The sequence below is a fragment of the Schistocerca gregaria genome, chromosome X, assembly GCF_023897955.1.
Source record: "Schistocerca gregaria isolate iqSchGreg1 chromosome X, iqSchGreg1.2, whole genome shotgun sequence".
Taxonomy (NCBI): domain Eukaryota; kingdom Metazoa; phylum Arthropoda; class Insecta; order Orthoptera; family Acrididae; genus Schistocerca; species Schistocerca gregaria.
This window is the reverse complement of record NC_064931.1, coordinates 671,043,977-671,067,118: the sequence shown is the minus strand read 5'-3', so window position 1 is coordinate 671,067,118 and position 23,142 is coordinate 671,043,977. Positions and strand designations below refer to the sequence as shown.

Sequence of the window (23,142 nt, the reverse complement as noted above, 5' to 3'; positions counted from 1 at the left end):
ACCGCCCACTACAGCACTGGCCTGCAGATATGGTATCTGGAGTCGTCGACACCGACACTGCAGGACTCACACCACAGAGTTGCGATCAGAACTGTCGACTCTACGCAGCCTTGTGGTAAGTGCACAAGGCAATTTTTGTTAATAACTATAGATGCACGTCCTTTGTTGGGAGTGCACTATGTGAGACCTGCCGAAACAACAGTTTTATCTGAGTTTAAGGGAAACAGTTGGGAAACGTACCTGGTACCAGTCATATGTACTGTGTGTAATTTAACGGGGCATGGGGAGCCATGCACGAAGTTTGTATCAGTAGAATGTTCAATTTGTAGACGGCTTGGTCACGCAGCGCACAATTGTAGAGAGTGTCGCTGGGCAATAACAAGGCGGAAGGATTAATTTTGTTTAGCTGTGCATTGTGAGTTTTGTTTGTCTTCTTGTGTGTAGTGCTCAACTGTGACAAAGGAGTTGAGTAGCTAGTGTAGTTATTGTTCTGAGGAGTAAATTAAGTATATAGTAAGTTGTTGGTAATTTGCACAGATCATGCCGAAAACAAGATCCGTTAGTACTGAAGTGAGTATAACTGCTCTGATTGAGCAAGTCTCAAAATTGTTAGAAGAGAATGAGCAGCATAAGTTACGTCATGTAGAATTAATGACGCAAATGGAGACCTTTCGTTCGGCGCAAGAGTCGCAAACGGGTTCAAGTGAGTGCAAGTCAGTAGCAATGTCCAACCTTGCAATATATCCTTCAGTAGCTAACCTGATCACGCCTTTCTCGGGTAAAACAACAGAGGATGTCACAGCTTTCATTAACGATGTTTTGGCAACAGCTGCAATGAGCAATTGGTCGGACGTAACTACGTTACGTATGGCAAATTTGCGACTTGCAGGGGAAGCCAAGACGTTCGTGATGTACCACGAGACGCTTAGTAAGGCGAGCACGTTTGAAGAATAGGCAGATGGGTTACGACAAAGATATCGTAAGCAGAAGAGTGTAAAATTTTTTAGGGAGAAGTTAGCTTATTTGACACAGAAGGTCAATGAGACAGTGGAGTCTTTTTCACAAAGGATACGGAAAATTAATTCGCAGACCTATGAATTATCGAGTAATCCTGATGTGGATCGTGTATTACTACGAGAGGCAGAAAACAGAGCCCTCAATGTATTCCTCAGGGGAATTCCTGCAGAATTTTCTCGTAGGGTTAGGATGGAGAATCCTGAGGATTTAGCTGCAGCACTGCGTATTGCAACGCATCTGCAGGAGATAGACATTGCAACAAGGGTTCGCAATGATAAACGCATCTTTGCGTCGGAGAAGAATTGTTACCGTTGTGGGAGGAAAGGTCACGTGAAGGCTCAATGCAGACAGCCGCAGTGCTATGCTTGTAAACGCTACGATCACAAGGTGAATGAGTGTCATAGTAAGCAGAATGGTAACGGGAATAGATAGGAAAAATCGTTAAACGGAACGGGAGTGTTTCGTCCGTCGGAAGACATTCCCGGTAAGCAGAAGTACGGTGAAAACTAGTACAGAGACGGATTGTTGCTTGATGGGTGTTGTAAGAAATAACAGATGTAAGTTTTTGATTGATACAGGGGCACATGTATCTGTTGCTAGTCTAGACCTCATGGATAGTACAAGACTAGGTACTCCTAGGTATAGATTACGTGGAGTAGGGAATAATGAATTGCAATCATTGGGTAAAACACAGCTCGTTATTAAGTTTGGAACTGTAGAGTTCGGAGAGCAAATGGAAGTGTTGCCAACTGTGGCACAAGGGTATTCTGTGATTCTCGGACTGGACTTCCTCGATAAACACCATGCCAAAATTAGTCTTTCACTGCGTACAGTTGAACTTAGTGGAAACTTGTTTTCAGTGGTTACAACAGCTGAAAATGTTTCTACGTAGCGAGGTGAATCCGTTGCTAAGATTTCACCAATTGAACCGCGTACGAGGGCATTAAGGATGATTACTCATGTGAAAGTGCCTTCGGGTACTGGGAAGTTAGTTTGGTTGTCAGTAGGTACCGATGTACCACAGCAGAGACTATGTGTGGTGGAGCCACTGCAGAGCACTGAAGCAATGCATGAAATGCATTGTTTTATTAGGAGGAGCGTTGGGCGCGTAACGGATATAAATGGGGAACTGATGATTCCGGTCAGTGTAGATTATTTTGGGGCAGATGAAGTGGATCTCCCAAAGGGTTTAGTGGTAGCAAGTTTGGAAATACTCGACGATGAGGATATAGGTGAATCCCAAGGTGATTATAACGTCAAGCAAACCGTCAAGGCATCTGTACTACGTGATAAGATTCGTCAGTTGGAGAATGGTGATCGGAAAGCTATGGAAACTTTGTTATTAGAGTATTTAAATTTGTTTAGTTCAGAAGATCCATTACCAGCAACTCCTGTTACACAGCACCGTATACCGACTGGCGATAGTCCGCCGGTCTATAGAAAACCATACAGGATATCGAAACACCTGCAACCACTAGTGGAAGAATTTATTAATCAACAGCTAAGGGACGGTATTATAGAGAACAATGAAAGCCCGTGGTCTGCCAACATAGTGGTAGTTCCTAAGACGTCATTGGACGGTACTGAAAAGTATAGGTTTTGTTGTGACTATCGTTTTTTGAACGCACGAACTGTAACAGATGCGTATCCAATACCGAACATCACGGAAACATTGGACAACCTAGGTCGGTGTAAATATTTTTCGACACTAGATCTAAAGAGTGGGTACCATCAGACAGAAGGAAGTCCCGAGGATAGACCAAAGACGACCTTTAAATAAGCCTTGGTCACGTTCAGTATCGCAGAATGCCAGCGTCTGTTAGATTGAGTGCTTCGGGGACTGAAAGCGAAGATTGCTATGGTATACATCGATGATATTGTTACTTTTTCGCGTAATATAGAAGAGCATGTGGAACGACGGAACGAAGTATTTAGTAGGCTAAGAGCGTCAAATCTTACGCTTAATGTGGAGAAATGTCAGTGTGCTCAGACGCAAGTGACTTGTCTTGGGCATATTATCAGTCAGGATGGGGTAAGAACGGATCCTCATCTAACATCAGCTGTGCGTGGTTTTCCAGTACCACAGACCACTAAACAAGTTCAGCAATATGTCGGTTTATGTAATTACTACAGCCGATATGTATAGGGGTTCGCGGAAATTGGACATCCATTAACGAGGTTGTTAAAGAAAGGTGTTAAGTTTGAATGGACAGCACAGTGTCAGGGGGCATTCGAGACGCTCAAACAGATTCTAACATCAGACCCAGTGTTGATACTTCCTGATTTCGAACAAGAGTTCATACTATCTTGTGATGCTAGTAATATTGCTGTAGGTTGTGTTCTTTCTCAGAGGGTTAATGGACAGGAACATCCAGTGACTTATGCTTCCAGGCAAATGAATAAGGCAGAGAAGAATTATTCAACTACAGAGAAAGAAATGTTAGCAGTGATTTAAGGTATCTCGTATTTTCGCTGTTATTTATATGGGCGTAAGTTCAAGGTGATTACAGATCACGCAGCATTGAAGTGGTTGTTGGGGTTGAAAGATCCTTCGAGTCGTTTAACGAGATGGGCGCCGAAACTAAGTGATTTTGACTACGAGATAATTCACAAACCAGGGGTAAAACATACAAATGCAGATGCGCTTAGTAGAAAAATAGCAGCTGTACAAGTTGTGGGCATAAGTGAGAGGGAGTGGATAAAGGCGCAAGCCACTGACAGAGAGTGTCAATTGTTCCGAACGCAACCGCAGTTTGAAATGCAGGATGGTTTGCTTTGCAGGAAGACGAAGTGCGGACTACGCGTCGTAGTACCGGAGTCGCTGAGGGAAGAAGTGTTGAAACAAGCGCACGACCATGTATTGTCGGGTCGTGGTGGTAAAAGAACGACTGATAGACCGGTAGCTGAAAGGTTTTGGTGGAAGACACGTCGCAATGATGTAGAGCAGTATGTGCGAAATTGTATACCGTGTGCGCAGAGAGCAGATTTAAGTCATCAGAAAATTCAGTTACAGAGACTACCTGAAGCGGATCGTCCGTTCGCATTCATCAGATTAGACGTAATCGGAGCATTTAACAAGACCCAAGCGGGTAATCGATACATATTAACAATATTAGATCATTTTTCCCGATACCTGGTAATGGTAGCTATTCCAGATCAGACGGCAAGCACTGTTGCGCAAGCCTTAGTAAATAACTGGTTGCTGAAGTATGGTGTGCCTGATACTATAATTACAGATCAGGGTAGTAACTTTACGTCGGAGCTGATGAAGCAGTTATGCCGTTTATTGAAAGTTAAGAAATTGCGGACAAGCCCATTTCATCCTCAGTCGAATGGACGAACAGAACAAGTTCATAGGACGCTAGTTGAGATGATTAGTCATTACGTAAATTCAGAACACACGGATTGGGACGTGTATTTAAATGTGTTGACAAGCGCATATAACGCGAAAGTTCATACCGGAACGGGGCTCTCTCCGTATGAGGTAATTTATGGTCTCAAAATGCCATCACCATTTGATGTGCTCAAACCTCAGGTAGGTTCACAGGATGAGTCAGTGAAGAATTTAGCCAAGAAATTGAGAGAGATTTGGCAAAGTGTACGACGTGCTAATACCAAAGCTTTGGAGAAACAAGAGAGTATTGGGCAAAGAACGGGTAAACTGCCGCAATACAGAATTAGTCAGTGGGAATTGTTGGCTAATCCTTATTAAGCCGTTTAAGAGCGCAGTGGATGCGTTATCGCAGATTCCTCCAGCAGTAACATAGGGTGTGAGGGTACCGAAGCTAAAAGAACAGCAAAGAAATATTCCTTACGCACTTAGGTTTAGGGATAAGTAGATTAAGTGTCCTCGGGGAGGAACATGTCGTATTTATTGTTATTAGGTAATAGGGTATGTGTAGATTTTACTTGTCATTTGTGTGTTTTAGACGTGGTAAGAAAGGGAGCGATTGACGTGGCTTCCTTTTCCTTCAGGTGCTGTGCCAGGATGTGGCCCGGGAAATTTTTCGTCAGTCTGGTACAGCTACAGTGTTGTAGAGGAGAGGTGGTGCAGGTGCAACCAACAGATAATGGAATTTTGTTTGCAAGACAATAAGATGTGGTATTGTCAAGCCGCAGGTGGAATAGACGGGAAAATATAAGTAGCAGCTTTATTGAATGCATAAGCAGACAGGGTGGATGATCCACGTGTCGAATTGGAAGCGTTATATGAATCTATGCATCACGCAGTGCATGGGCAATTGAGTGCCACTTAGGTCCAGATCAGATGCTGAAGGCGTTGCTGAAAGCGCAGAAAGAATTCTCGGAAGGAGTGCGTCATGTCGTGCCTCCGGCGAAGCGGAATTTACCGTTATTCTATCGCATGTCTAAAGTAAGAGTAATTATGGATCAGGCGATTATACACGTAGAAGTGCAAATGCCAGTGATGGGTATCAATTCGCGGTACCAGTGTTATACAGTACACCCGTATCCAATTGGGTGGGGTGCACTTGGGAAGTGGGTGCAAGTGCAAACTCGGGAAGTGTTGTTAGTGTCAAGACGGAGGAGTTCTCATGTGGTAATGTCTACGGAAGATCTGACAGACTGTTTCAGGGGAAGTGTTTTTATTTGTCCAGCAAAGGAGGTGGCAACCCACAATCATTCGTATGAGATGCAGTTGTTCTTGGGGAATATGGGAACCTTAGAATGCGAAAAGAAGGTGTTACTTCCGGGACCGAAATTTCAGAAAGTTGGGGAACATTGGTTTTACTCTGTGTTCGAACTAGAGACAGTAGTTGCCCCGTGTTACAGAAATGGTAGATTGACAGATATATCAAAGCTTGAATTGCAGGGCAGTGAGTTATTGATTAAAGGCACTGGATGGGAAATAGTGGGGGAGCACTTTCACGGATACAACAATGATTAACGTGACACAGCCTATCATGTAATATCCAGAGGAACCACCATACATGTTGCCTCGCCAGAACCTAACGTTTATTAACGAGTCCTTGGATCCCACATTGCTACAATCTTTAGATAGCCTGATTATCTCAGAAAAAGAGCAGATCTCAGTTAATCAACTACTGCAGCACGCGCAGAAATATGGGGAGGAATGTAAGCAAAACACAAATATATTTGGTGTGTCAACGACTAGAACAATCTTAGTTCTAGTGTTTATTTGTGCAACTTACTTTTGTGTACGGAAAAAGATGTCTCATTCTGAAATAACAACGGTACATCAAATACCTATAGGGTGGATTGGGAATAGTGGAACGTAATATAAATAGATAACCAATGATAAGATTAGAATCAGTATTAATGTAAATAGATTATTAGCGGATAAGAAAAGTTTGACAGTGTTGAAGGAGTAGTTGTAACATACCTGTACAGTATAAGGAAATATGGCATGCACAACCAGTAAGACCAGAATTGTATAATTCGGGACGAATTTTCTTAAATTAGGGGGATGTGTAGTGTTGCGGAATAGTAAAGAGTTGGAAACGTGGAATATTGTCAAAGTTTCGTTGCCTATGCCGAGATCCAGAGGCAGTAGGTTAGCCAAGAGGTAAGAGGATTGCACATGTTTCGAAATGTGTCGTCACGCAGGGGCAGTGGCCTGGTTACACACAACAGGCGAGAGAGAATTGCTGAGCACGCGGGTTTGTGTTAGACGGAGACTTTCGTAAAGTGTAAGACAGAGGTATAGCGTCAGCTGTAGTGCATTTCCTAACTTCGCGTACGTCTGCCGTAACAACACGTAACTCTGTCACAAGAACACCTAAGGGGCGAGTACGACGGATAAATCAGCAGTATAAGTAGAACGAATGCATTCATTACAAACGAGCATGACGTCAGGACGTCGCTCGTACTTCCTTTAAATACGCCAGCTTTGACAACAACAGGGCACTCGCAGTTAGACTTGCAGTTAGATGTGTACTGAGACGCTGCGTAGCGCTCAGCTCGGTGATCGACATGTTAATCTTTATCAAGGATATGTTGCAGTAAGCACGGCCCATCCAGCAGCAGGCGTGAGTGGACAGTACCAGCTCTGGTCCTCTCTGCTGCCACTGTCAATTATCAACCCAGGATTAGCAGACATCACGGCAGACTCGCTCTCCGCCAATGCTGACGACATCAGTGAGTCGTCGTGGAGATCGTGCTGGGCCTAGGCTCTGTCCATCCGCCATCACAAGCAGGTGACCCGATGACACTGGGGGACTGCAGCCCATTCCGCCCGTCCAGCGCGGACGAGCCACCAGGAGGAGCAGGGAAGAAGACGGGGTGGGATAGAGTACACTCCGCACTACGGGAATGCTTCTCGTGGCAACAGTGCCGGGACTCCAACCTGGAGCCTCCTACACGCAGCGGGATGATGTCCGCCGCCAAGCCGGCCGGCCAGCCGGTCACCGCCAACCACGCTCGGCCGAAGTAAGGGCATTCCACCGCTACGTCACAGCACACGGCGCTGCACTAGCAAGACTGGTGTGGCCCGGAACTGGTGTCATCGCTCCGAGTCAGCAAGGACTCGGGGAAGGTCGTTGATATCGCCAAGCTCAGCCAGCCTGTGTTACTCGGGCCACATTGTACCCAGCAGGAATAAACGTGTCATGAATTAATAATGTTCTCTGTCGTTTCTGAAGCGTCCACAGTCATTTCCTAGCATCCTGTCAACTGGAGAGTTCACCGCTCGGCTTCCAGTCCACCGTAGGCGACTGGGACCACTGGGGCGCCTACAATAGATTGAAAGGCACATCAGTAGAGCACACATCTCACTGGGCTAGCTTCCCTGCATGATCCACACTTCTGAAGAATTTTGAAAACTTGTGGCAGGTCAAACTCAACAATGGGAACCATGCTTTTATTTTATGAAAAATTGTAGAATATGCCAGAAGTGGAAACTCGAGGTCCAATCATAAACCACATCCAAACAGGGTCGACACTAAGAAAACCACCTGACAGAGACTCAGATGGCGAAAGAGATAGTGGAAGTATAATCATGCAGCACGGAAAGGAAGTAATGCTGCAAAGGCTGGGCCACGTGATAATCAAGTATGTACCCACGAAAGAGATTCTGACGTACTGAGGCAGCAAGAGACTTCCTCGGTAAGTTTACCAATTTCACGTTTTATATGAATAGAGAAGTAATAAATCAATGTTACTGGGAGTTTTTCTTGTTTATAAATCAAAAACATTACCCCAAATACACATTTGAAGCCGTGAGCCTAGAGTCCTGGAAAATCAATGACTACAACCTAAGTATAACTTTGGGAGTGTTAGATGTGAGAATCTATATTGTTACTAGGGGGCTCAGATGAATGTCAATTAAAATAAACAATAAGCAGATCTCAGTCTGTCAGTAGATCAGTAAAGAGTGCACCGACCACAGACAACAATGCACACTCTGCATCTGTAGTTGAGATTCGCTGCAAGGATGTTCTGATTTTTGTAGGTATGTTGGTGAACTACTCATCTGATGAGATTTCAAGGGCGCCAACGTTCCAAAATGGCTCCATCCTCTGCGCGACATGTATAGTGGTCCATAATGCACTATGGAATTCAGCGCCGACCAATATGTTTCTTATCCTCCTCAGAATTAAGGCTCATGATCAGCCACTGCAGTATCGATGCCCTCAAGTTAGGAAACGCTTCAAGCAGCAATATGTCGACACAAGCGACAAAATGATACAGATCAGTTCATGTGAGGTGAACGGTGGTTTATGGTGTCATATTGGCACAAAATTTCTCTAAAATTCCGCCCAACGCCACTGTCGACGTGTCACAAGGTGGGAAGGTCATCAAACCCTTCTTCTGACGCCTATGCCATGGACGTCAGAACCGCGACAAGCAGCGTTGAAATCATGCGGTTTCCTTATGGGTGCTGGCCAGAGTGGCCGTGCGGTTCTGGGCGCTACAGTCTGGAACCGAGCGACCGCTACGGTCGCAGGCTAGAATCCTGCCTCGGGCATGGATGTGTGTGATGTCCTTAGGTTAGTTAGGTTTAATTAGTTCTAAGTTCTAGGCGACTGATGACCTCAGAAGTTAAGTCGCATAGTGCTCAGAGCCATTTGAATCTTATGGATGGCAGAGGAAAACATTTCAGACACACCACCACTCAGAAGCGACATGAAAAGGCCTCAGGATGTTGCATAAAGGGCGTCAATGAAACTGCCCCTTCCGCTGGGGCGTTGATTCCCGCATATATAAAACCAGAGTTTGTTGTGCGACGAGCAACAAGACGGCGTTCTTGACAACATGCAGACCTGGGGTTTCAACCCTACCCTAATAATATTGTGGGGCTGCAACCGAATTGAACGTGATCTGACCGCTTTTGAGTGTTGTGCGGCTGCAATTTTTGCTCTGGTATACAGGGTGCAACCACTAGGGACCGTTCAAAACCATTCGACCCTATTTGAATGTGATATGCAACATCAAAGGGTATTTCTGATTTTGCAGCCCTCCTGTTTCCGTCCTCTTGTGACTTGCTCGGGGGGAGGCGGTTAAACATTAACATATGCATGAGTAAAGCATCAAGGGGCCTCTCAAAAGGTGCATTTACACCTGTACACTTGTGTGCCATGAGACCATGCTTAACCCGCACGCAAGTAGAGGCACACATCTCCCCGTCTGTTATGGGAAGACTCCTTCCTCCCCCCTCCTCCCCCCCTCCCCCTGTGCAGAATTCAGAGGCAAGTGCAACTTTGCACAGGTCCATGCGCTTCCTTGATCCCTGGGGCAACGGCTGCATGCGCCTAGTGCGCATGGGAAGTCACACAGGTGTAAACGCACGTTAAAAATCCCAGTTGGACACACTTTCAGTGCCATCCATGCACCTTTGTTGAACACATTACAAACTTCACTGTCAGAAACTCCGACACCAATTCAGCCTCATGGTTGCTCTAGGGCCTGGAAGAAGGCAAACCCCACCTAAGGCGTGTCGATTGGAGAGTATAAACCCACAAGTGGCAGAGCAGCTGTGAGGCTGAATTGGTGTCGAAATTTCTTACAGGTACATTTGTAACGCGCAGAATACAGGTGCGTGGGTGGCGCCGAAGGTGTTGCCAAACTAGGAGGGGCCCCACCTCCCCCTCCACCCCCCCCCCCCCCCCATTCCTCCGTAGTGACTGCGCCACAGGGGAGCGGATAACAGAAGGACTGAGAAAGCAGGAACAACCTTGGCTGCCTCGGATCATGTTCAAATTTCGTCGAATGATTTTGAACTGTCCCTAGTGGTTCCACTCTGTATGCCAGACCTAAAATTTCTATCGCACTACACTCCAAGGGCTCAGATCACGTTCATTGAGGTTGCAACACCAAATTGTCCTTTAGAGTACGGTTGTAACGCCCAGGGGGTAGTAGTAGTGCCGAAAGTTGTCAAAAACATCGTCCTGTTACTCATCGCACTGTGAACTCTCGGTTTCGACAGCGAAACGTGTAGGGATCAATGCGCCAAGGGAAGGGTGTGTTTCATTGACGCTCTTTATGCCACCACGTGAGGTCTTTTCGTGTCGACCCCTGAGACCTTTTCGTGTCGATTCTGAGTGGCGGTGTGTCTGAGATGTTTTCCTCGGCTACCCATGAGAAAACAGTCTGATTTCAATGCTGGGTACCTTTGCTTCTGAGCTCAATGGCAGAGGCGTCAAAAGAAGGGGTGAAATGTGAATAAGAGGGCCTGTAACGGCCTCCCCATTTTGTGACGCGTCGAACTGTGGTGAGTTTTAGTGCCAATATGACGTTATTAACCCACCTTAGAGTTCCCATGAATTTATGAACTGATGTTTCCCAATCGATTTTGCTTGACCCAGATCGACTCCAGCTACATTTCTGGTAGATAACCTGTGGACACATGCCCCGTGGCAGAGGTTTGTCGTGAGCAGCGTGCTAGAGACAGAGTGGGAAAGTTGCCGAACGAGACGCGAGGCCTCGTGGGAGACTGTGGCGGCGGTAGTGGCTCTGTGCCAGTGCTGACTAAGTGCGACATACGGTCACTAAGCGAGCATTGCACGTCAGATGGGACGCTTTGTTTTGGAGAGATGGACTCTAATGACCTTTCTGTGAGGTGCGGGGCATTGTGAAGCACATTTGGAGGACAGTTAATGTGGTGAACTGGAACAACTGTGGGTGACTGTGACAAGGTTGTGGCTCATTGTAAATGTTATACAGAGTCTTACCTCCAGCTGTTGGATTTTGAATTTTTGTCTTACTGAACATTCCAAGATTCTAATTGACAGTGTTAATCTCACCTTACAGATGGTTCAAGTGGTCAAGGGTAGTTTTTTCCGAAGTTTTGAAATTCAGAACGAAGCTGTTTCGGCATCGAGGACATTTAGCCTCCAAGTTAAAAGTAGTTATAAGTCTGGTTTTCTGAGTTATTTTTAATTGGGGACATTGCAGCCGATAATAATTAGACGTATGGAAGTGTGTGTCATTTTAATTAAGTAAATGCACTTCGCTGTTTGTTGTAGAAGCCTGGTTAAACTCTGTGCATTTGTCCTCGAGCTAGCACGAGATTGTTTGTAATGGGAAGCGGCCTGGGACGGGTTTGACCACTCTTGTGCAGGCGGCAGAATGGTGCATTTTCTGGCTGCAGTTCTGTAATGGTGGTACGCGAATTTTTTGGGATTAAAAGTGCTAGAAACGTTTTTCTCCTGCTTTGTATTTCTTTAATGTTATTGCAGCTGTTTATAAATTATTACAAGTTTTGATTAATGCCAGTACATAATTCTTAGATTGCTATTTATGAATTTTATAAATTCTAATGTAAGGTATTACTTAAAAAATGACTGATGATTATCTCACAAGGTGGTCTGTGGATGTTTGTAGACGATAAAAATTTTGGGTCAACGGCTTGAATATCTGGCACTATTTTCATATTACGGACAGAGGTCCCGTGAAAGTTATTTAACGTTAAGATGTCTTATATGGTTTGATGTACAAGTAGTGAAACGAAATTGCCCTTTTTCATTCAGGAAAGTGCAAAAGGCAGCCGAACTCTAATAGTTTTCTTTGATTACTTTATTGCCATTTACATTACTGTTAATATTACTAACATTCGGTCCTCTGTTTTCTTTTAAATGAATATTTTTATTGAGCTGGAGCGTTACTAATGTGTATCTCAAGTACCAAGGAATGAAAAATTTGTTGTAGTAAGGGATGCATTAATAAATCTAATATCTCGAGGGAAGGTTCAGCAATATGCACCAAAGAAACCCTGTTTCCCAACAGTCTGCTCAAGGGGCCTAAAGGTTTTAACGTAGTATTAGTTTAATGAACTGTGGCATTTCTTCACATCTGTCGACGCCTTGTTTGAAGCATCCTCGAGCCCGAGGGTGATGCTACAGGGCACCACGCTTTTGCACTGCTACAGAGGGAATTTGTATAGGCACCTTTGAGCCAAATTTCAAACTTATGTGTCTCAATAGGAGACGATTTCGGGGTTAGTAAAAATGATCCTTTAATTTTGTTGTGCAGTGTAGTAGTCATAGGGCCTATGGTATATCTAGTGTCAGTTATCACAGCGCCGGACCCTCCCGCCGGAGGTTCGAGTCCTCCCTCGGGTATGGGTGTGTGTGTGTGTGTGTGTGTTGTTCTTAGCATAGGTTAGTTTAAGTTAGTTTAAGTAGTGTGTAAGTCTAGGGACCGATGACCTAACCAGTTTGGTTCCTAAGGAATTCACACACATTTGAACATTTATTACAGCACCTTCAGCGTTCGTAAGATATCATGCAGCCTAACTAAATCTCAATGGTATAAATGTGTACTCTTCGGATGTACCTGCTAATAAATGTTTAGGAACTCAGCAGCTTCTTTATATATTTCCCGAGGCGTTCTTTGTCTAATATAGTAGTATCATATGTGAACAATCACTCAGACTGAGATGTGCTTTAGTCAGAATCCTAAAAATGGATTCTAAGAATTAACATTGTCCCCATCTTTTCCAGCACTATTGAAATGTTTTCCCAAAATAGGTTACTATAATACACAGAATGTAACAAAAATATACACTTTTCTACGGTATTTAGAAGGTATATTGTGGAACTAACTGAAGAAAGGAACCCACATTTGGAAACGAATTCCAACGGAGCTATAAAAAGTTGAAGTTACAAGGACTAATGTCATCGCAAAGCCACCCCTTCGACAACAAACTTGAGTGTGTACATTGCCGGTGTTACGACAGGAATGGAAACGTTCGACGAGATATAACCTCAAGAATGCTCCCATTTCGAGACATTCAGGTTGCGGCTCAGCAGCAAATACATTGACGTTAGTTGCAAATGATGTTCTATAACCGCAAGCGTTGGTCCCTATAACTTGGATGCTCTGTATGGTATGTGGGGAAAACGATTCTTGGTATACTTCGGTGTAAGCTTAAATCTCTTTAACTGAACGTTTATGATCTTCCGACGAGATATATGTACTGGAAGCAATATATTAGTTGATCCTTCTTGGAATCCTTAAACAGTTTGGATATATGCACATGAGAGGCTCATCTCTAGGAACTACAGACAGTCAGGTGACAAAAGTCAGGGGATACCTCCTAATATCGTGTTGGACCTCGTTTTGCAAGGCGTAGTTAAGCAACTCGACGTGGTATGGATTCACCAAAACGTTTGGAGTACCATGCAGAAATGTTGAGCCATTCTGCCTCTATAGCCACCCATAATTGGGAAAGTGTTGCCGGTACAGGATTTTGTGTACAAACTGACCTCTCGATTATATCCCATAAATGTTCGATATGTGGCCAAATCATTCACTCGAGTTGTTCAATGACATGGTGCACTGTCATCCGTAAAAATGCTACCGTTGTTTGGGAGCATGAAGTATATGAATGGCAGAAAATGGTCTCCAAGCACCCGAACATAACCATTTACAGTCAATGACCGGTTCAGTTGCACCAGAGGACCCAGTCCATTCCATGTAAACACAGCCCACACCATTATAGAGCCACCACCAGTGCGCACAGTGCCTTGTTGACATCTTGGATCCATGGCTTTGTAGGGTCTGCGCCACACCCGAACCCCACCATCAGCTCTTACTAAATGAAATCGGGACGGTTTCCCTGTCGTCTAGGGCCCAACCGATGCGGTCATAAGCCCAGGTGAGAGGTTGCAGGCGATGTCGTGCTGTTACCAAAGGCATTCGCGTTGGTGGTCTGCTGCCACAGCCCATTGACGCTAAATTTCACCGCACTGTCCTTAACGAATAAGTTCTTCGTACGTGTCTTCATTGACTTCTGCGGTTATTTAATGCAGTGTTGTTTGTCAGCACTGTCATCTCGACGTAAAAACTGCTGCTCTTGGTCTTTTAAGTGAAGGCCGTCGGCAGCTGTATTGTCTGTGGTGAGAGGTAATGCCTGAAATTTGGTATTCTCGCCACACTCTTGACACTGTGGACCTCGGGATATTGAATTCCCTAATGATTTCCGAAATGGAGTGTCCCATTCGCCTAGCTCCAACATGAATCACCTGAGTACTAATAACATCTCCGCCAATGCACTACCCCTTTTAGACCTCGTGAAGGCTACACTACCGCCATCTGTATATGTGCATATCGCTATACTATGACTTTTGTCGCTTATAATATATGTATAAAACATTCGTGGACTTATTGCCGCGTCTATACAGGGTAAAACCTCGAGCTTTTGGCGATTATCTCCATCATCTTCGCCAGGAGCAACTGGCTGTGTAAACTACTGCTGTGGTGGTCTTATATAACGCGTAGATGGTTTGAGATTGGTCGGCAATTAAGTAATGCTGTCGCAGATGGCGTCAAGGTCTGCGTTGGTGGCACCATCGTTTCCCTAGTAGCGTAAACGTTACGAGAATATCTTTGCCTCTTCACTGCATCGAGAGCTGGCTTCCATACACTGCTAATATTATATCCGCTGTCACGGTTGAAGTTCCTCTCACACATTCTTATTTCACAGTCTCTTTAATTACAATATCCTGGTATGTAGGAGCCTCCGATAAAATTTTGGTTTCGTCAAACAATATTTTGTGATTGTTTGTAAGACTGTGCTCAGCAACTGAGAATATCTCCAATTCTGTTTTTAATAATAAAAAAAGTTCAAATTGTGTGAATTCCTAAGGGATCAAACTGCTGAGACCATCGGTTCCTAGACTTACATACTACTTAAACTAACTTAAAGTAACTTATACTAAGAAGCACGCACGCGCACGCACACACGCACGCGGGTGGAATCGAACCTCCAGTGGGAAGGTCCGCGCAATCTGTGACATAGCGCCTCAAACCGCGCAGACACTCCGCGCGGCTGTTTTTAATACGAGGGTTGTCCAGAAAGTAAGTTCCGATCAGTTGCGAAATGGAAACCACAGTGAAAACCAGAAACGGTTTATTTGCAACAGTTTGGTACACCATCCACCTACTTCTCTACGTAGACTCCGCTCCAACTGCGAGTGTTGTCGTAGAGTTGTATCAACTTCCCAATATTCTCGTCATAGAAAGCAGCCGCCTGTGCTTTCGGTCAGTTACCTGCACTGGTCTGCAGCTCGTTGCTGTGGAAAAATTTTGGCTCCATAGCCAGCGGTTCTTGTGAGCAGAGATGAGACTCAGAGGGAACCAATTACGGACTGTATTGTGGGTGATCAATCACTTCTCATCGGAAACGGTGCAAGAGTGTCTTCATTGCCCCTGCAGTGTGCGGCTTAGAATGGTATGAAGAAGGAACTGCTCGACAGTTGCGTTATGTGGGCTGCATGACACAGGCGAAATCTCTAATCAGGCTCTCATACTTGGCGGGAGACGCTATTCCCTACGCATCTTTACGTGCTCACTGTTCACTCAAAACTGAAAAGAGCGACGCGACACGATCAACGGGCTTACTATAGACACTGCCCAACACATCTGTGCAAAGCTTTACCGGATTCTCCCAGTGGTTTCCATTTCGCGACCGATCGGAACTTACTTTCTGGACAACCCTCGAATGACGATGTTCTGCACAGCGGTCAGAAACGGTGCAGATGGATTGACCGGTAGAATAGCTTCCGCACTCGCAAGGAATGCTACAAGTCCCAGGGGTCCTGAGGTCAAGATTTTCCTCAACAGGGCATAGCATTTCCTTCATCCTCTTAGGAGGCCGAAAATAAATCTTGTACCTCGTCTTTCCAGCAGTCTGCCTTTTTTGCTGGATGTAACACCAGAGAAAGGAAGAAATACACTCGACGGCTCATCGCGTGAATGGTCAAAATTTTCTTGTTTTCCTTTCTCGGAGAACGCTAACTTGATGTCACGTGAACCATAGCCGTACTTTCGGAACACCTACTTCAGATGATTAATTTCGGAATTCAAGTGGTGAACGTTCGACATTAAGTTAAAGTGAACATAATTTTTGCAGTGATAGGGAAACAATCTTTTGGCTGCTCCTGTAACTGATTCCTGTACATAATTCTTAACTTTGAAATAGGAAAAGAAATGTTATTATTTGCGTAAAGCTGAGCCATTCAAACTGTTGTGACTTTTCAGACATTCCTTTCGGATCTGTTGTAAATACATTCTCAGATTTGTCGCTGCATAACGTCCTGTAAGTCATACAATACTTTCTCGAAGCAACTTTCGTCATCTTCAGGTGGTTACGATAGTTTCTGCTGCAAGTCGCATCTGACACTAGTAACTACTGTATCACGCAAAGACGTTGAACAATTTCTTCGATGAAATTTTGTGGGACGTAAACAATGTTATCGAGCGGAAAACCCACCAAGTATATTTGCAGTCAAACTTAATTATGGTGAGGTCGGCTGAATCGAGTCAAAATTGCTGAAGTCCAATTAGAAGACATAGTTTCACATGAACTGATTTTCATTGTCGATCCTTCTGTAATATGTCGTTTTCCGTGCCAATTCTGACATATAACGCTACGTAAATGTTCTTCATAGTTCCAGAAAATTAATCTGAAGAATGAGCTGCATGACCTGTTTGTCTTTTTCAGGTAAGGTGAGTCAAGTTGTAGGCATGGCACATAGGGACAGTACAAATGTATAAACATGACACTGAAATAACACATTTTCCTCAGATAAACTTCTTCCTTGGTGCAACAACACGCGTCTGTGCCGTGACATTGAATTCAGTCACCAAATATCGTCGATATACCGTATTCAGTCTTAGAGATTTCATAAGAAGTGCCCTTATCTTCGTTTGCTTCTTCAGAAGATTCTGATGGACCTTAGTCTGATGGTCCATCCTGCACCGGTAGTTCCTTCTTAACAAGACGCTTCCTCGAACTGTATTCCTTACATGACACTCCTCTTTTACCACCTCTTTACAGTTTCATTTATATTTTCTGGGGATGCAAGAAACAGTTATTTCTGTTCATGCATGAAGAGTTTGGGATAGACTTCTTTGGATGTGTCAACAGGTCGTGGAATGAAACAGCAGACTTTGAGTGTCATTGCTATCATAAACTAGACTAACGGAAGGTGACACATTCTGTTGATTTTCCTTTGTTGTGTTTGCTTGGATCGACGATGTCCGCAGCTCATGGTCTAGTGACTAGCGTTGCTGCCTCTGGATCACGGGGTCCCGGATTCGATTCCCTGCCGGGTTGGCGATTGTCTCTGCCAGGGGACTGGGTGTTTGTGTTGTCCTCATCATTTCATCATCATCATCATCATTCGTGACAGTGGCTCGATAGGATTGTGTACGGGCGCTAATTACCGCGCAGTTGAGCGCCCCACAAACCAAACATCATAATCATCTTGGATCAACGACATACTAGCCAGCAAGAACGCATGTTTAGCCAGTACTTTTTCATTCAACAGGAATGCGAACCCCAAATAATTCCGCTGCGTTAAGCTTTAACTGAATATTGTATGTCATTTTTGGCTCCAAAGGAAGAAGTTTTTCTTTTATATTTTCGCATTTCTAATACACATCGAAAACAAAGTAACAAGTTAAAAATTGACCTTAAAATATGGCCCTTTTCACTCTCTTTGTACTGACCCGATCCGTCGGAAACGCAAAACCTTATTTCCATGAGTTGGTAGTCCGGCGCAAGCATACTAACGCACCACTGTCGTTATACCCCCTTCTCCAATATATAAACTTACTGTGCTACGAATACTTAATGAATTACTATTCTAATTATCAGAGATATATTAATTTGCATCTAAAACTATTTTAAAAACTAGAATATTTTCAGAACTTGTCACAAACAGCACGCTCCTACACAAACTTTAACTCAGTAATTAACACATCTGGCAACGTCTTCTACTTTCTAACTTACTCTATCTGATCAAAAGTATCCCGACACTCCTACGTTACGCGGAATTGACCCACAGATATCAGGAGAGACGTATCCGCCAGTATAAATGGAGGTGGTCCATCAGGGACATTTCAGCTGCACAAGTCGACTTTTGTTGATGTGAATGTGAAGTGGAAACGCGAAGTAACAGGAAAAGGAATACAAGGGCAGACATTTTCGTCGCCGTGGATGGCAGCTTCAACATGTGAATGTTAAGTGGAAACGCGAAGTAACAACCACAGGCCCGGGTCTTGCGGAGAGGGACCGTCGAGAATTGCGGAGAGTGGTTGTGAAAAATAGGATGAAATTAGCGGCTCCTCACAAGCCAAACGACGCCTGAGGAGGTGAAAAAAGCGACGCCACTGCAAGTAGATGACTGGAAATGAGTGATTTGGAGTGATGACTCACGCTACACCCTCTTAGATTCCGATGTGGTCTGTTTTTGCGAATTCCTGGAGGACGTTACCTACCATCATGTGTAGTACCAATAGTGAAGTACGGAGGAGGTGGTGTTAGGTATCGGGATGTTTTTCGTGTACGATCCCCTTATCCTGCTTAAGAAAACGCAAAATGCAGAAGGATACGAATACATCTTACAGCATTGTTTACTGAATACAGTAGAGGAATAGTTCGGAGCGATGGCCGTTTTGTATCAGCATGACAATGCACCCTGTCATAAAGCATCATCTGGGAGACAACGGTTTGTGGACAGTAATAATCCTGAAATGGACTGGCCTACCCAGCGTCCCGACCTGAATCCAATGGAATACCTTTAGGATGGGTTAGAACACCGACATCGATCAGGACTCCAGCGTCCTTCTCGGATTTCAGCTCTTGAGGGAGAATGGGGTGCAATTCCTCCACGGAGCTCCAGGCACATAAGTGAAAGTGTCCCCAGCGGAGTTCCCGCCTTGATAAAGCCGAAGGGTGGGCACACCCGATATTAATGTCCACTATTGTATGTTCGAATACTTTTGATCAGATACAGCATACGCCCAGCTCCAACACAAACGTGTATGGCAATGCAAGGTTATTCGAAATTCGTATGTATTTGAGTACAAATCCAAAACGAACAAGCTTTTTACCAATGAAATAACTTTCAAAGTTTTTGGCGGGAGGTGGCAGGAGGGCAGTGATGGTTTCAGAAGCGGCCGGTAGAGTTCGCACGGCAGTAGGGCTGTCATTCCATTTCGCTGTCAGTTGTGAGTGAATTGGCCATTGTGGAGCAGAAGGTTTTCTGCATTCCTGAGTTCGCGAAAAGTGATTCGCAAATTGCAGTTCAGTGGGCATTTCATACCAGATTCGGTATTTAACCACCAACTCGCAAAAGCAGTAGCTGTTGGTTTAAGCAATTTAAACAGACTGGGAGTGTGTGCAAAGTAAAAAGCACAGGCCGACCACATGAGTCAGAGGATGATGTCCGACCGATTCAAGAAAGTCTTGTGTGCAGTCCCAGTGAGTCTACCAATAGAGCCAGTCAAGAACTTGGAAACCCCAAACCAACTGTATGGAAAGTTCTGAGACGGCGTTTGCTGTACAAGCCCTACCGATTATAACCTGTGCAGGTTCTCAACCCCAATGACAAAGAGAAGCGTCTCGCATTTTCTGGTTATGTGCTAACAAATATGGAGGATGACGCATTTATACAGCGTGTAATTTTCAGCGATGAAGCGACTTTCCACCTTAGTGGAAAAGTCAACAGACACAATGTCCGCACATGGGGGTTGGAAAATTCACATTCACCATTGCAACACGGAAGAGACTCATCGAAGTTCAAAGCGTTCTGTGCCGTATCCCGCACAGGGGTTTATGGACCATTTTTCTTTGCGGAAAGAACTGTAATGGGAATCACGTACCTTGACATGATGGAATAGTGGCTGCTGCCTCAAGTTACGGAAGATACCCAGGATTTCATTTTCTAACAGGGTGGAGCGCCACCCCAGTGGCACCGTGATGTACGAGGCTTTATGAATGACTCCCTTCCTCAGCGCTGGATCGGTCGCAGGGGACTGGAGGACCTGACTCTGCACTTCTGGCCACCGAGGTCTCCTGGTTCAAATGGCTCTGAGCACTATGGGACTCAACATCTTAGGTACTAAGTCCCCTAGAACTTAGAACTACTTAAACCTAACTAACCTAAGGACATCACACACACCCATGCCCGAGGCAGGATTCGAACCTGCGACCGTAGCAGTCCCGCGGTTCCCGACTGCAGCGCCAGAACCGCACGGCTACCGCGGCCGGCCGAGGTCTCCTGATCTCACACCCTTCGACTATTTCTTATGGGGTTATGTGAATGAAGCTGTTTATGTCCCGCCTCTACCGACCACTCTGAACGATCTGCGGAACCGGATCAGCGGTTCTAGGCGCTACAGCCTGGAACCGCGTGACCGCTACGGTTGCAGGTTCGAATCCTGCCTCGGGCATGGGTGTGTGTGATGTCCTTAGGCTAGTTAGGTTTAAGTAGTTCTAAGTTCTAGGGGACTTATGACCTCAGATGTTGAGTCCCATAGTGCTCAGAACCATTTGCACCTTTTTTTTTTTTTTTTTTTTTTTTTTTTGAACCGGATCACTGCTGCCGTGACCAGTAACAGCAGATACGCTTTCGCGTGTGTGGGCCGAGTTTGGCTACCGCGTCGATATTTGCCGTGCAGCCAACGGTGGCCTCATTGAACATTTATAACATTTCTAATTATTAAATAATTATTTAAAATTAATTAATTAGAAATTATTAAATTTGTTAAATCAACATCAAACATTATGAAAAAACTTTGAAAATTCCTTTTTCATTGGTATAAAGCTTGTTGATTTTGGATTTGTAATTGAATAAATACGAAGTTTTGAAAATGGATCCGTCACTTAGAATAACCCTATACTTGATCTACCACTTCGTATGTGAGAGGCTGGATGGAATTTTTAAAATTGATCCGATTCTCCTTCCGACCCAATTTGGTCGAATTAACCCTATTAATTGGGCTCTAAATTGCGTTCCACACATGTTGACATAGAGTGGTCCATTAAGAATCGACTCTGTTAAACTTACTGGAGCTCCGAGCACAGCTGACATGACAAACAGTGGTGTTATTTTTTCCATCTTAGCTTGTAAACGTGAATGTGTGTTTCAGTGGCTTACCGACGACGCTGAGGTGAACGAAGAGGCTGCGCACAGGCTGCGTGCTGAGCTGGCACTCGTAGATGCCGGCGTCGCGCCGCTGCGCCCAGCGTATGTGCAGCGACCACTCGCGCCGCGCCGCATCGTGGCTCGCCTCGAAGCGCTGATCGCTCGTGTACGTGTAGCCACCCACCGTCAGGATGTGGATGTCCCGATGTCGCACCCATGACACCTACACACCACGAAACGTGTCACCTCGCGTCTCTACAGCTGTGTATCAAAGCATGAATGTTTCACAGAATAATCTATTTCCTTGTCTGCGATGAAGGCGATGATGATGATGTTCAGATGAATAACAGAGAAGTTCTGACAATACACAGGAGAAGGAAAATGATGAGGAAGAACAAGGAAGAATGATTAAGGTTTAACATCCCGTTGACGACGAGATTAATAGAGAAAGAACACACGCACGAACTGGACAACAGCGCCAGAAAATATCAGCAGTGTTTGTTTCCAAGGAACCATTTGGAATTTTCCTTGCGAGGTTTTGTTCACCTCCGCAGCCGAGTGGTCAGTGTCGCTGACCTCCCTGTGTAGGACCTGGGTTCAGTTCTCAATACTGCCAGGACTCTTTTATCGGTGGGAAGACTCAAATGGGGCCCAATCAGCCATCTGATGCCAATTGAGGAGCTGCTTGGATGAAGACCAGCGGTTCCAAGGTCTGAAAAACCGACAAAGGCCAGGAGACTGGTATTCTGACCCAATGCTCCTCCATATTCCATCCAAATGACATTGGCTGAGGATGAGATGGTGGTCGGTCGATCGACCCTGGCTGGCCTGTGGCCAGAGTGGCGGAGCTTTGCGTCCAGGAGATTTGAGGAAACGAGGAGGAGGAGGAGGAGGAATAGAAGAAAGACAGTAAGATTTGCATTAACTTCCGACAACATTTAAGTTACTAGGCACAGAGTACGAGTACTATCTCAGTCGGAGAATGTAGGGAGAAATGGCCGTCCCAGCAGTCACCTACAGTGCTTTAGGGTAATCTACTAGTGGATGATGTGCAGCAGAATAAGCAGGAAGGCTATTCCAGGATCAGTATCCAAATATCGATAAAAACAGGAAAAGGAATACAAGGGCAGACATTTTCGTCGCCGTGGATGGCAGCTTCAACATTAAAATAATGAACACGAAAGTATCCAGTAGGTACTAATATGGTTTATGACTGAAACACACACATTACTGGTGTAATATTCTCTAATATATTGTAGAATATTACATCAATGTTGTATATGTTTCATTCATAACGCATGAAATATTTTACCAAGAACCAACGGAGCCGTTGATCAGTACTAATATAACCATCAGACAAAGCTGCATGTGAAAAGTGCGGTGGCAGGGTGAGGGGGAGAGAGTAAGTGGTAGATATTAGAGTTTCCAATTGGTCGGCGTGTACCGTTTGAAGAACAGTTTTACGAGAAGAAGTACAACCTTAAAACAGCTCATCTAGAATAATATTAAAACCAAGGAACTAAATATTTGAAATAAATTTCATTTGTGGAGTCAGAAAAATAGGCTCGTAACGAGATATTTTTCACAAATACAGGTTTAATAGATCTAAAGATGGCCAAACCAACAGTGACCGGTTTTCACTTTTTATATCTTCGTGAAGTTCTGACAGCAATAAATAACCAGTTACAATCAGAAATGACGCAATCTGAGTACGCAAGATGATGTATGGTTACTGACAACAATCTCGAAAGTCTCTAATTGCATGTATACG

General features: G+C 44.7%; 1 protein-coding gene across 2 annotated transcripts in view; it reads right to left on the bottom strand.

The window, feature by feature from the left end:
* The window catches only part of LOC126297578 (protein turtle homolog B-like), a 476,180-nt gene that overhangs the window by 173,805 nt on the left and 279,233 nt on the right, over positions 1-23,142 (bottom strand). For both annotated transcript variants that reach the window (XM_049988544.1, XM_049988545.1), the window contains exon 3: positions 21,384-21,594. In XM_049988544.1, coding sequence (XP_049844501.1) covers positions 21,384-21,594 — 211 coding nt within the window. The remainder of the gene's footprint in view (positions 1-21,383; positions 21,595-23,142) is intronic.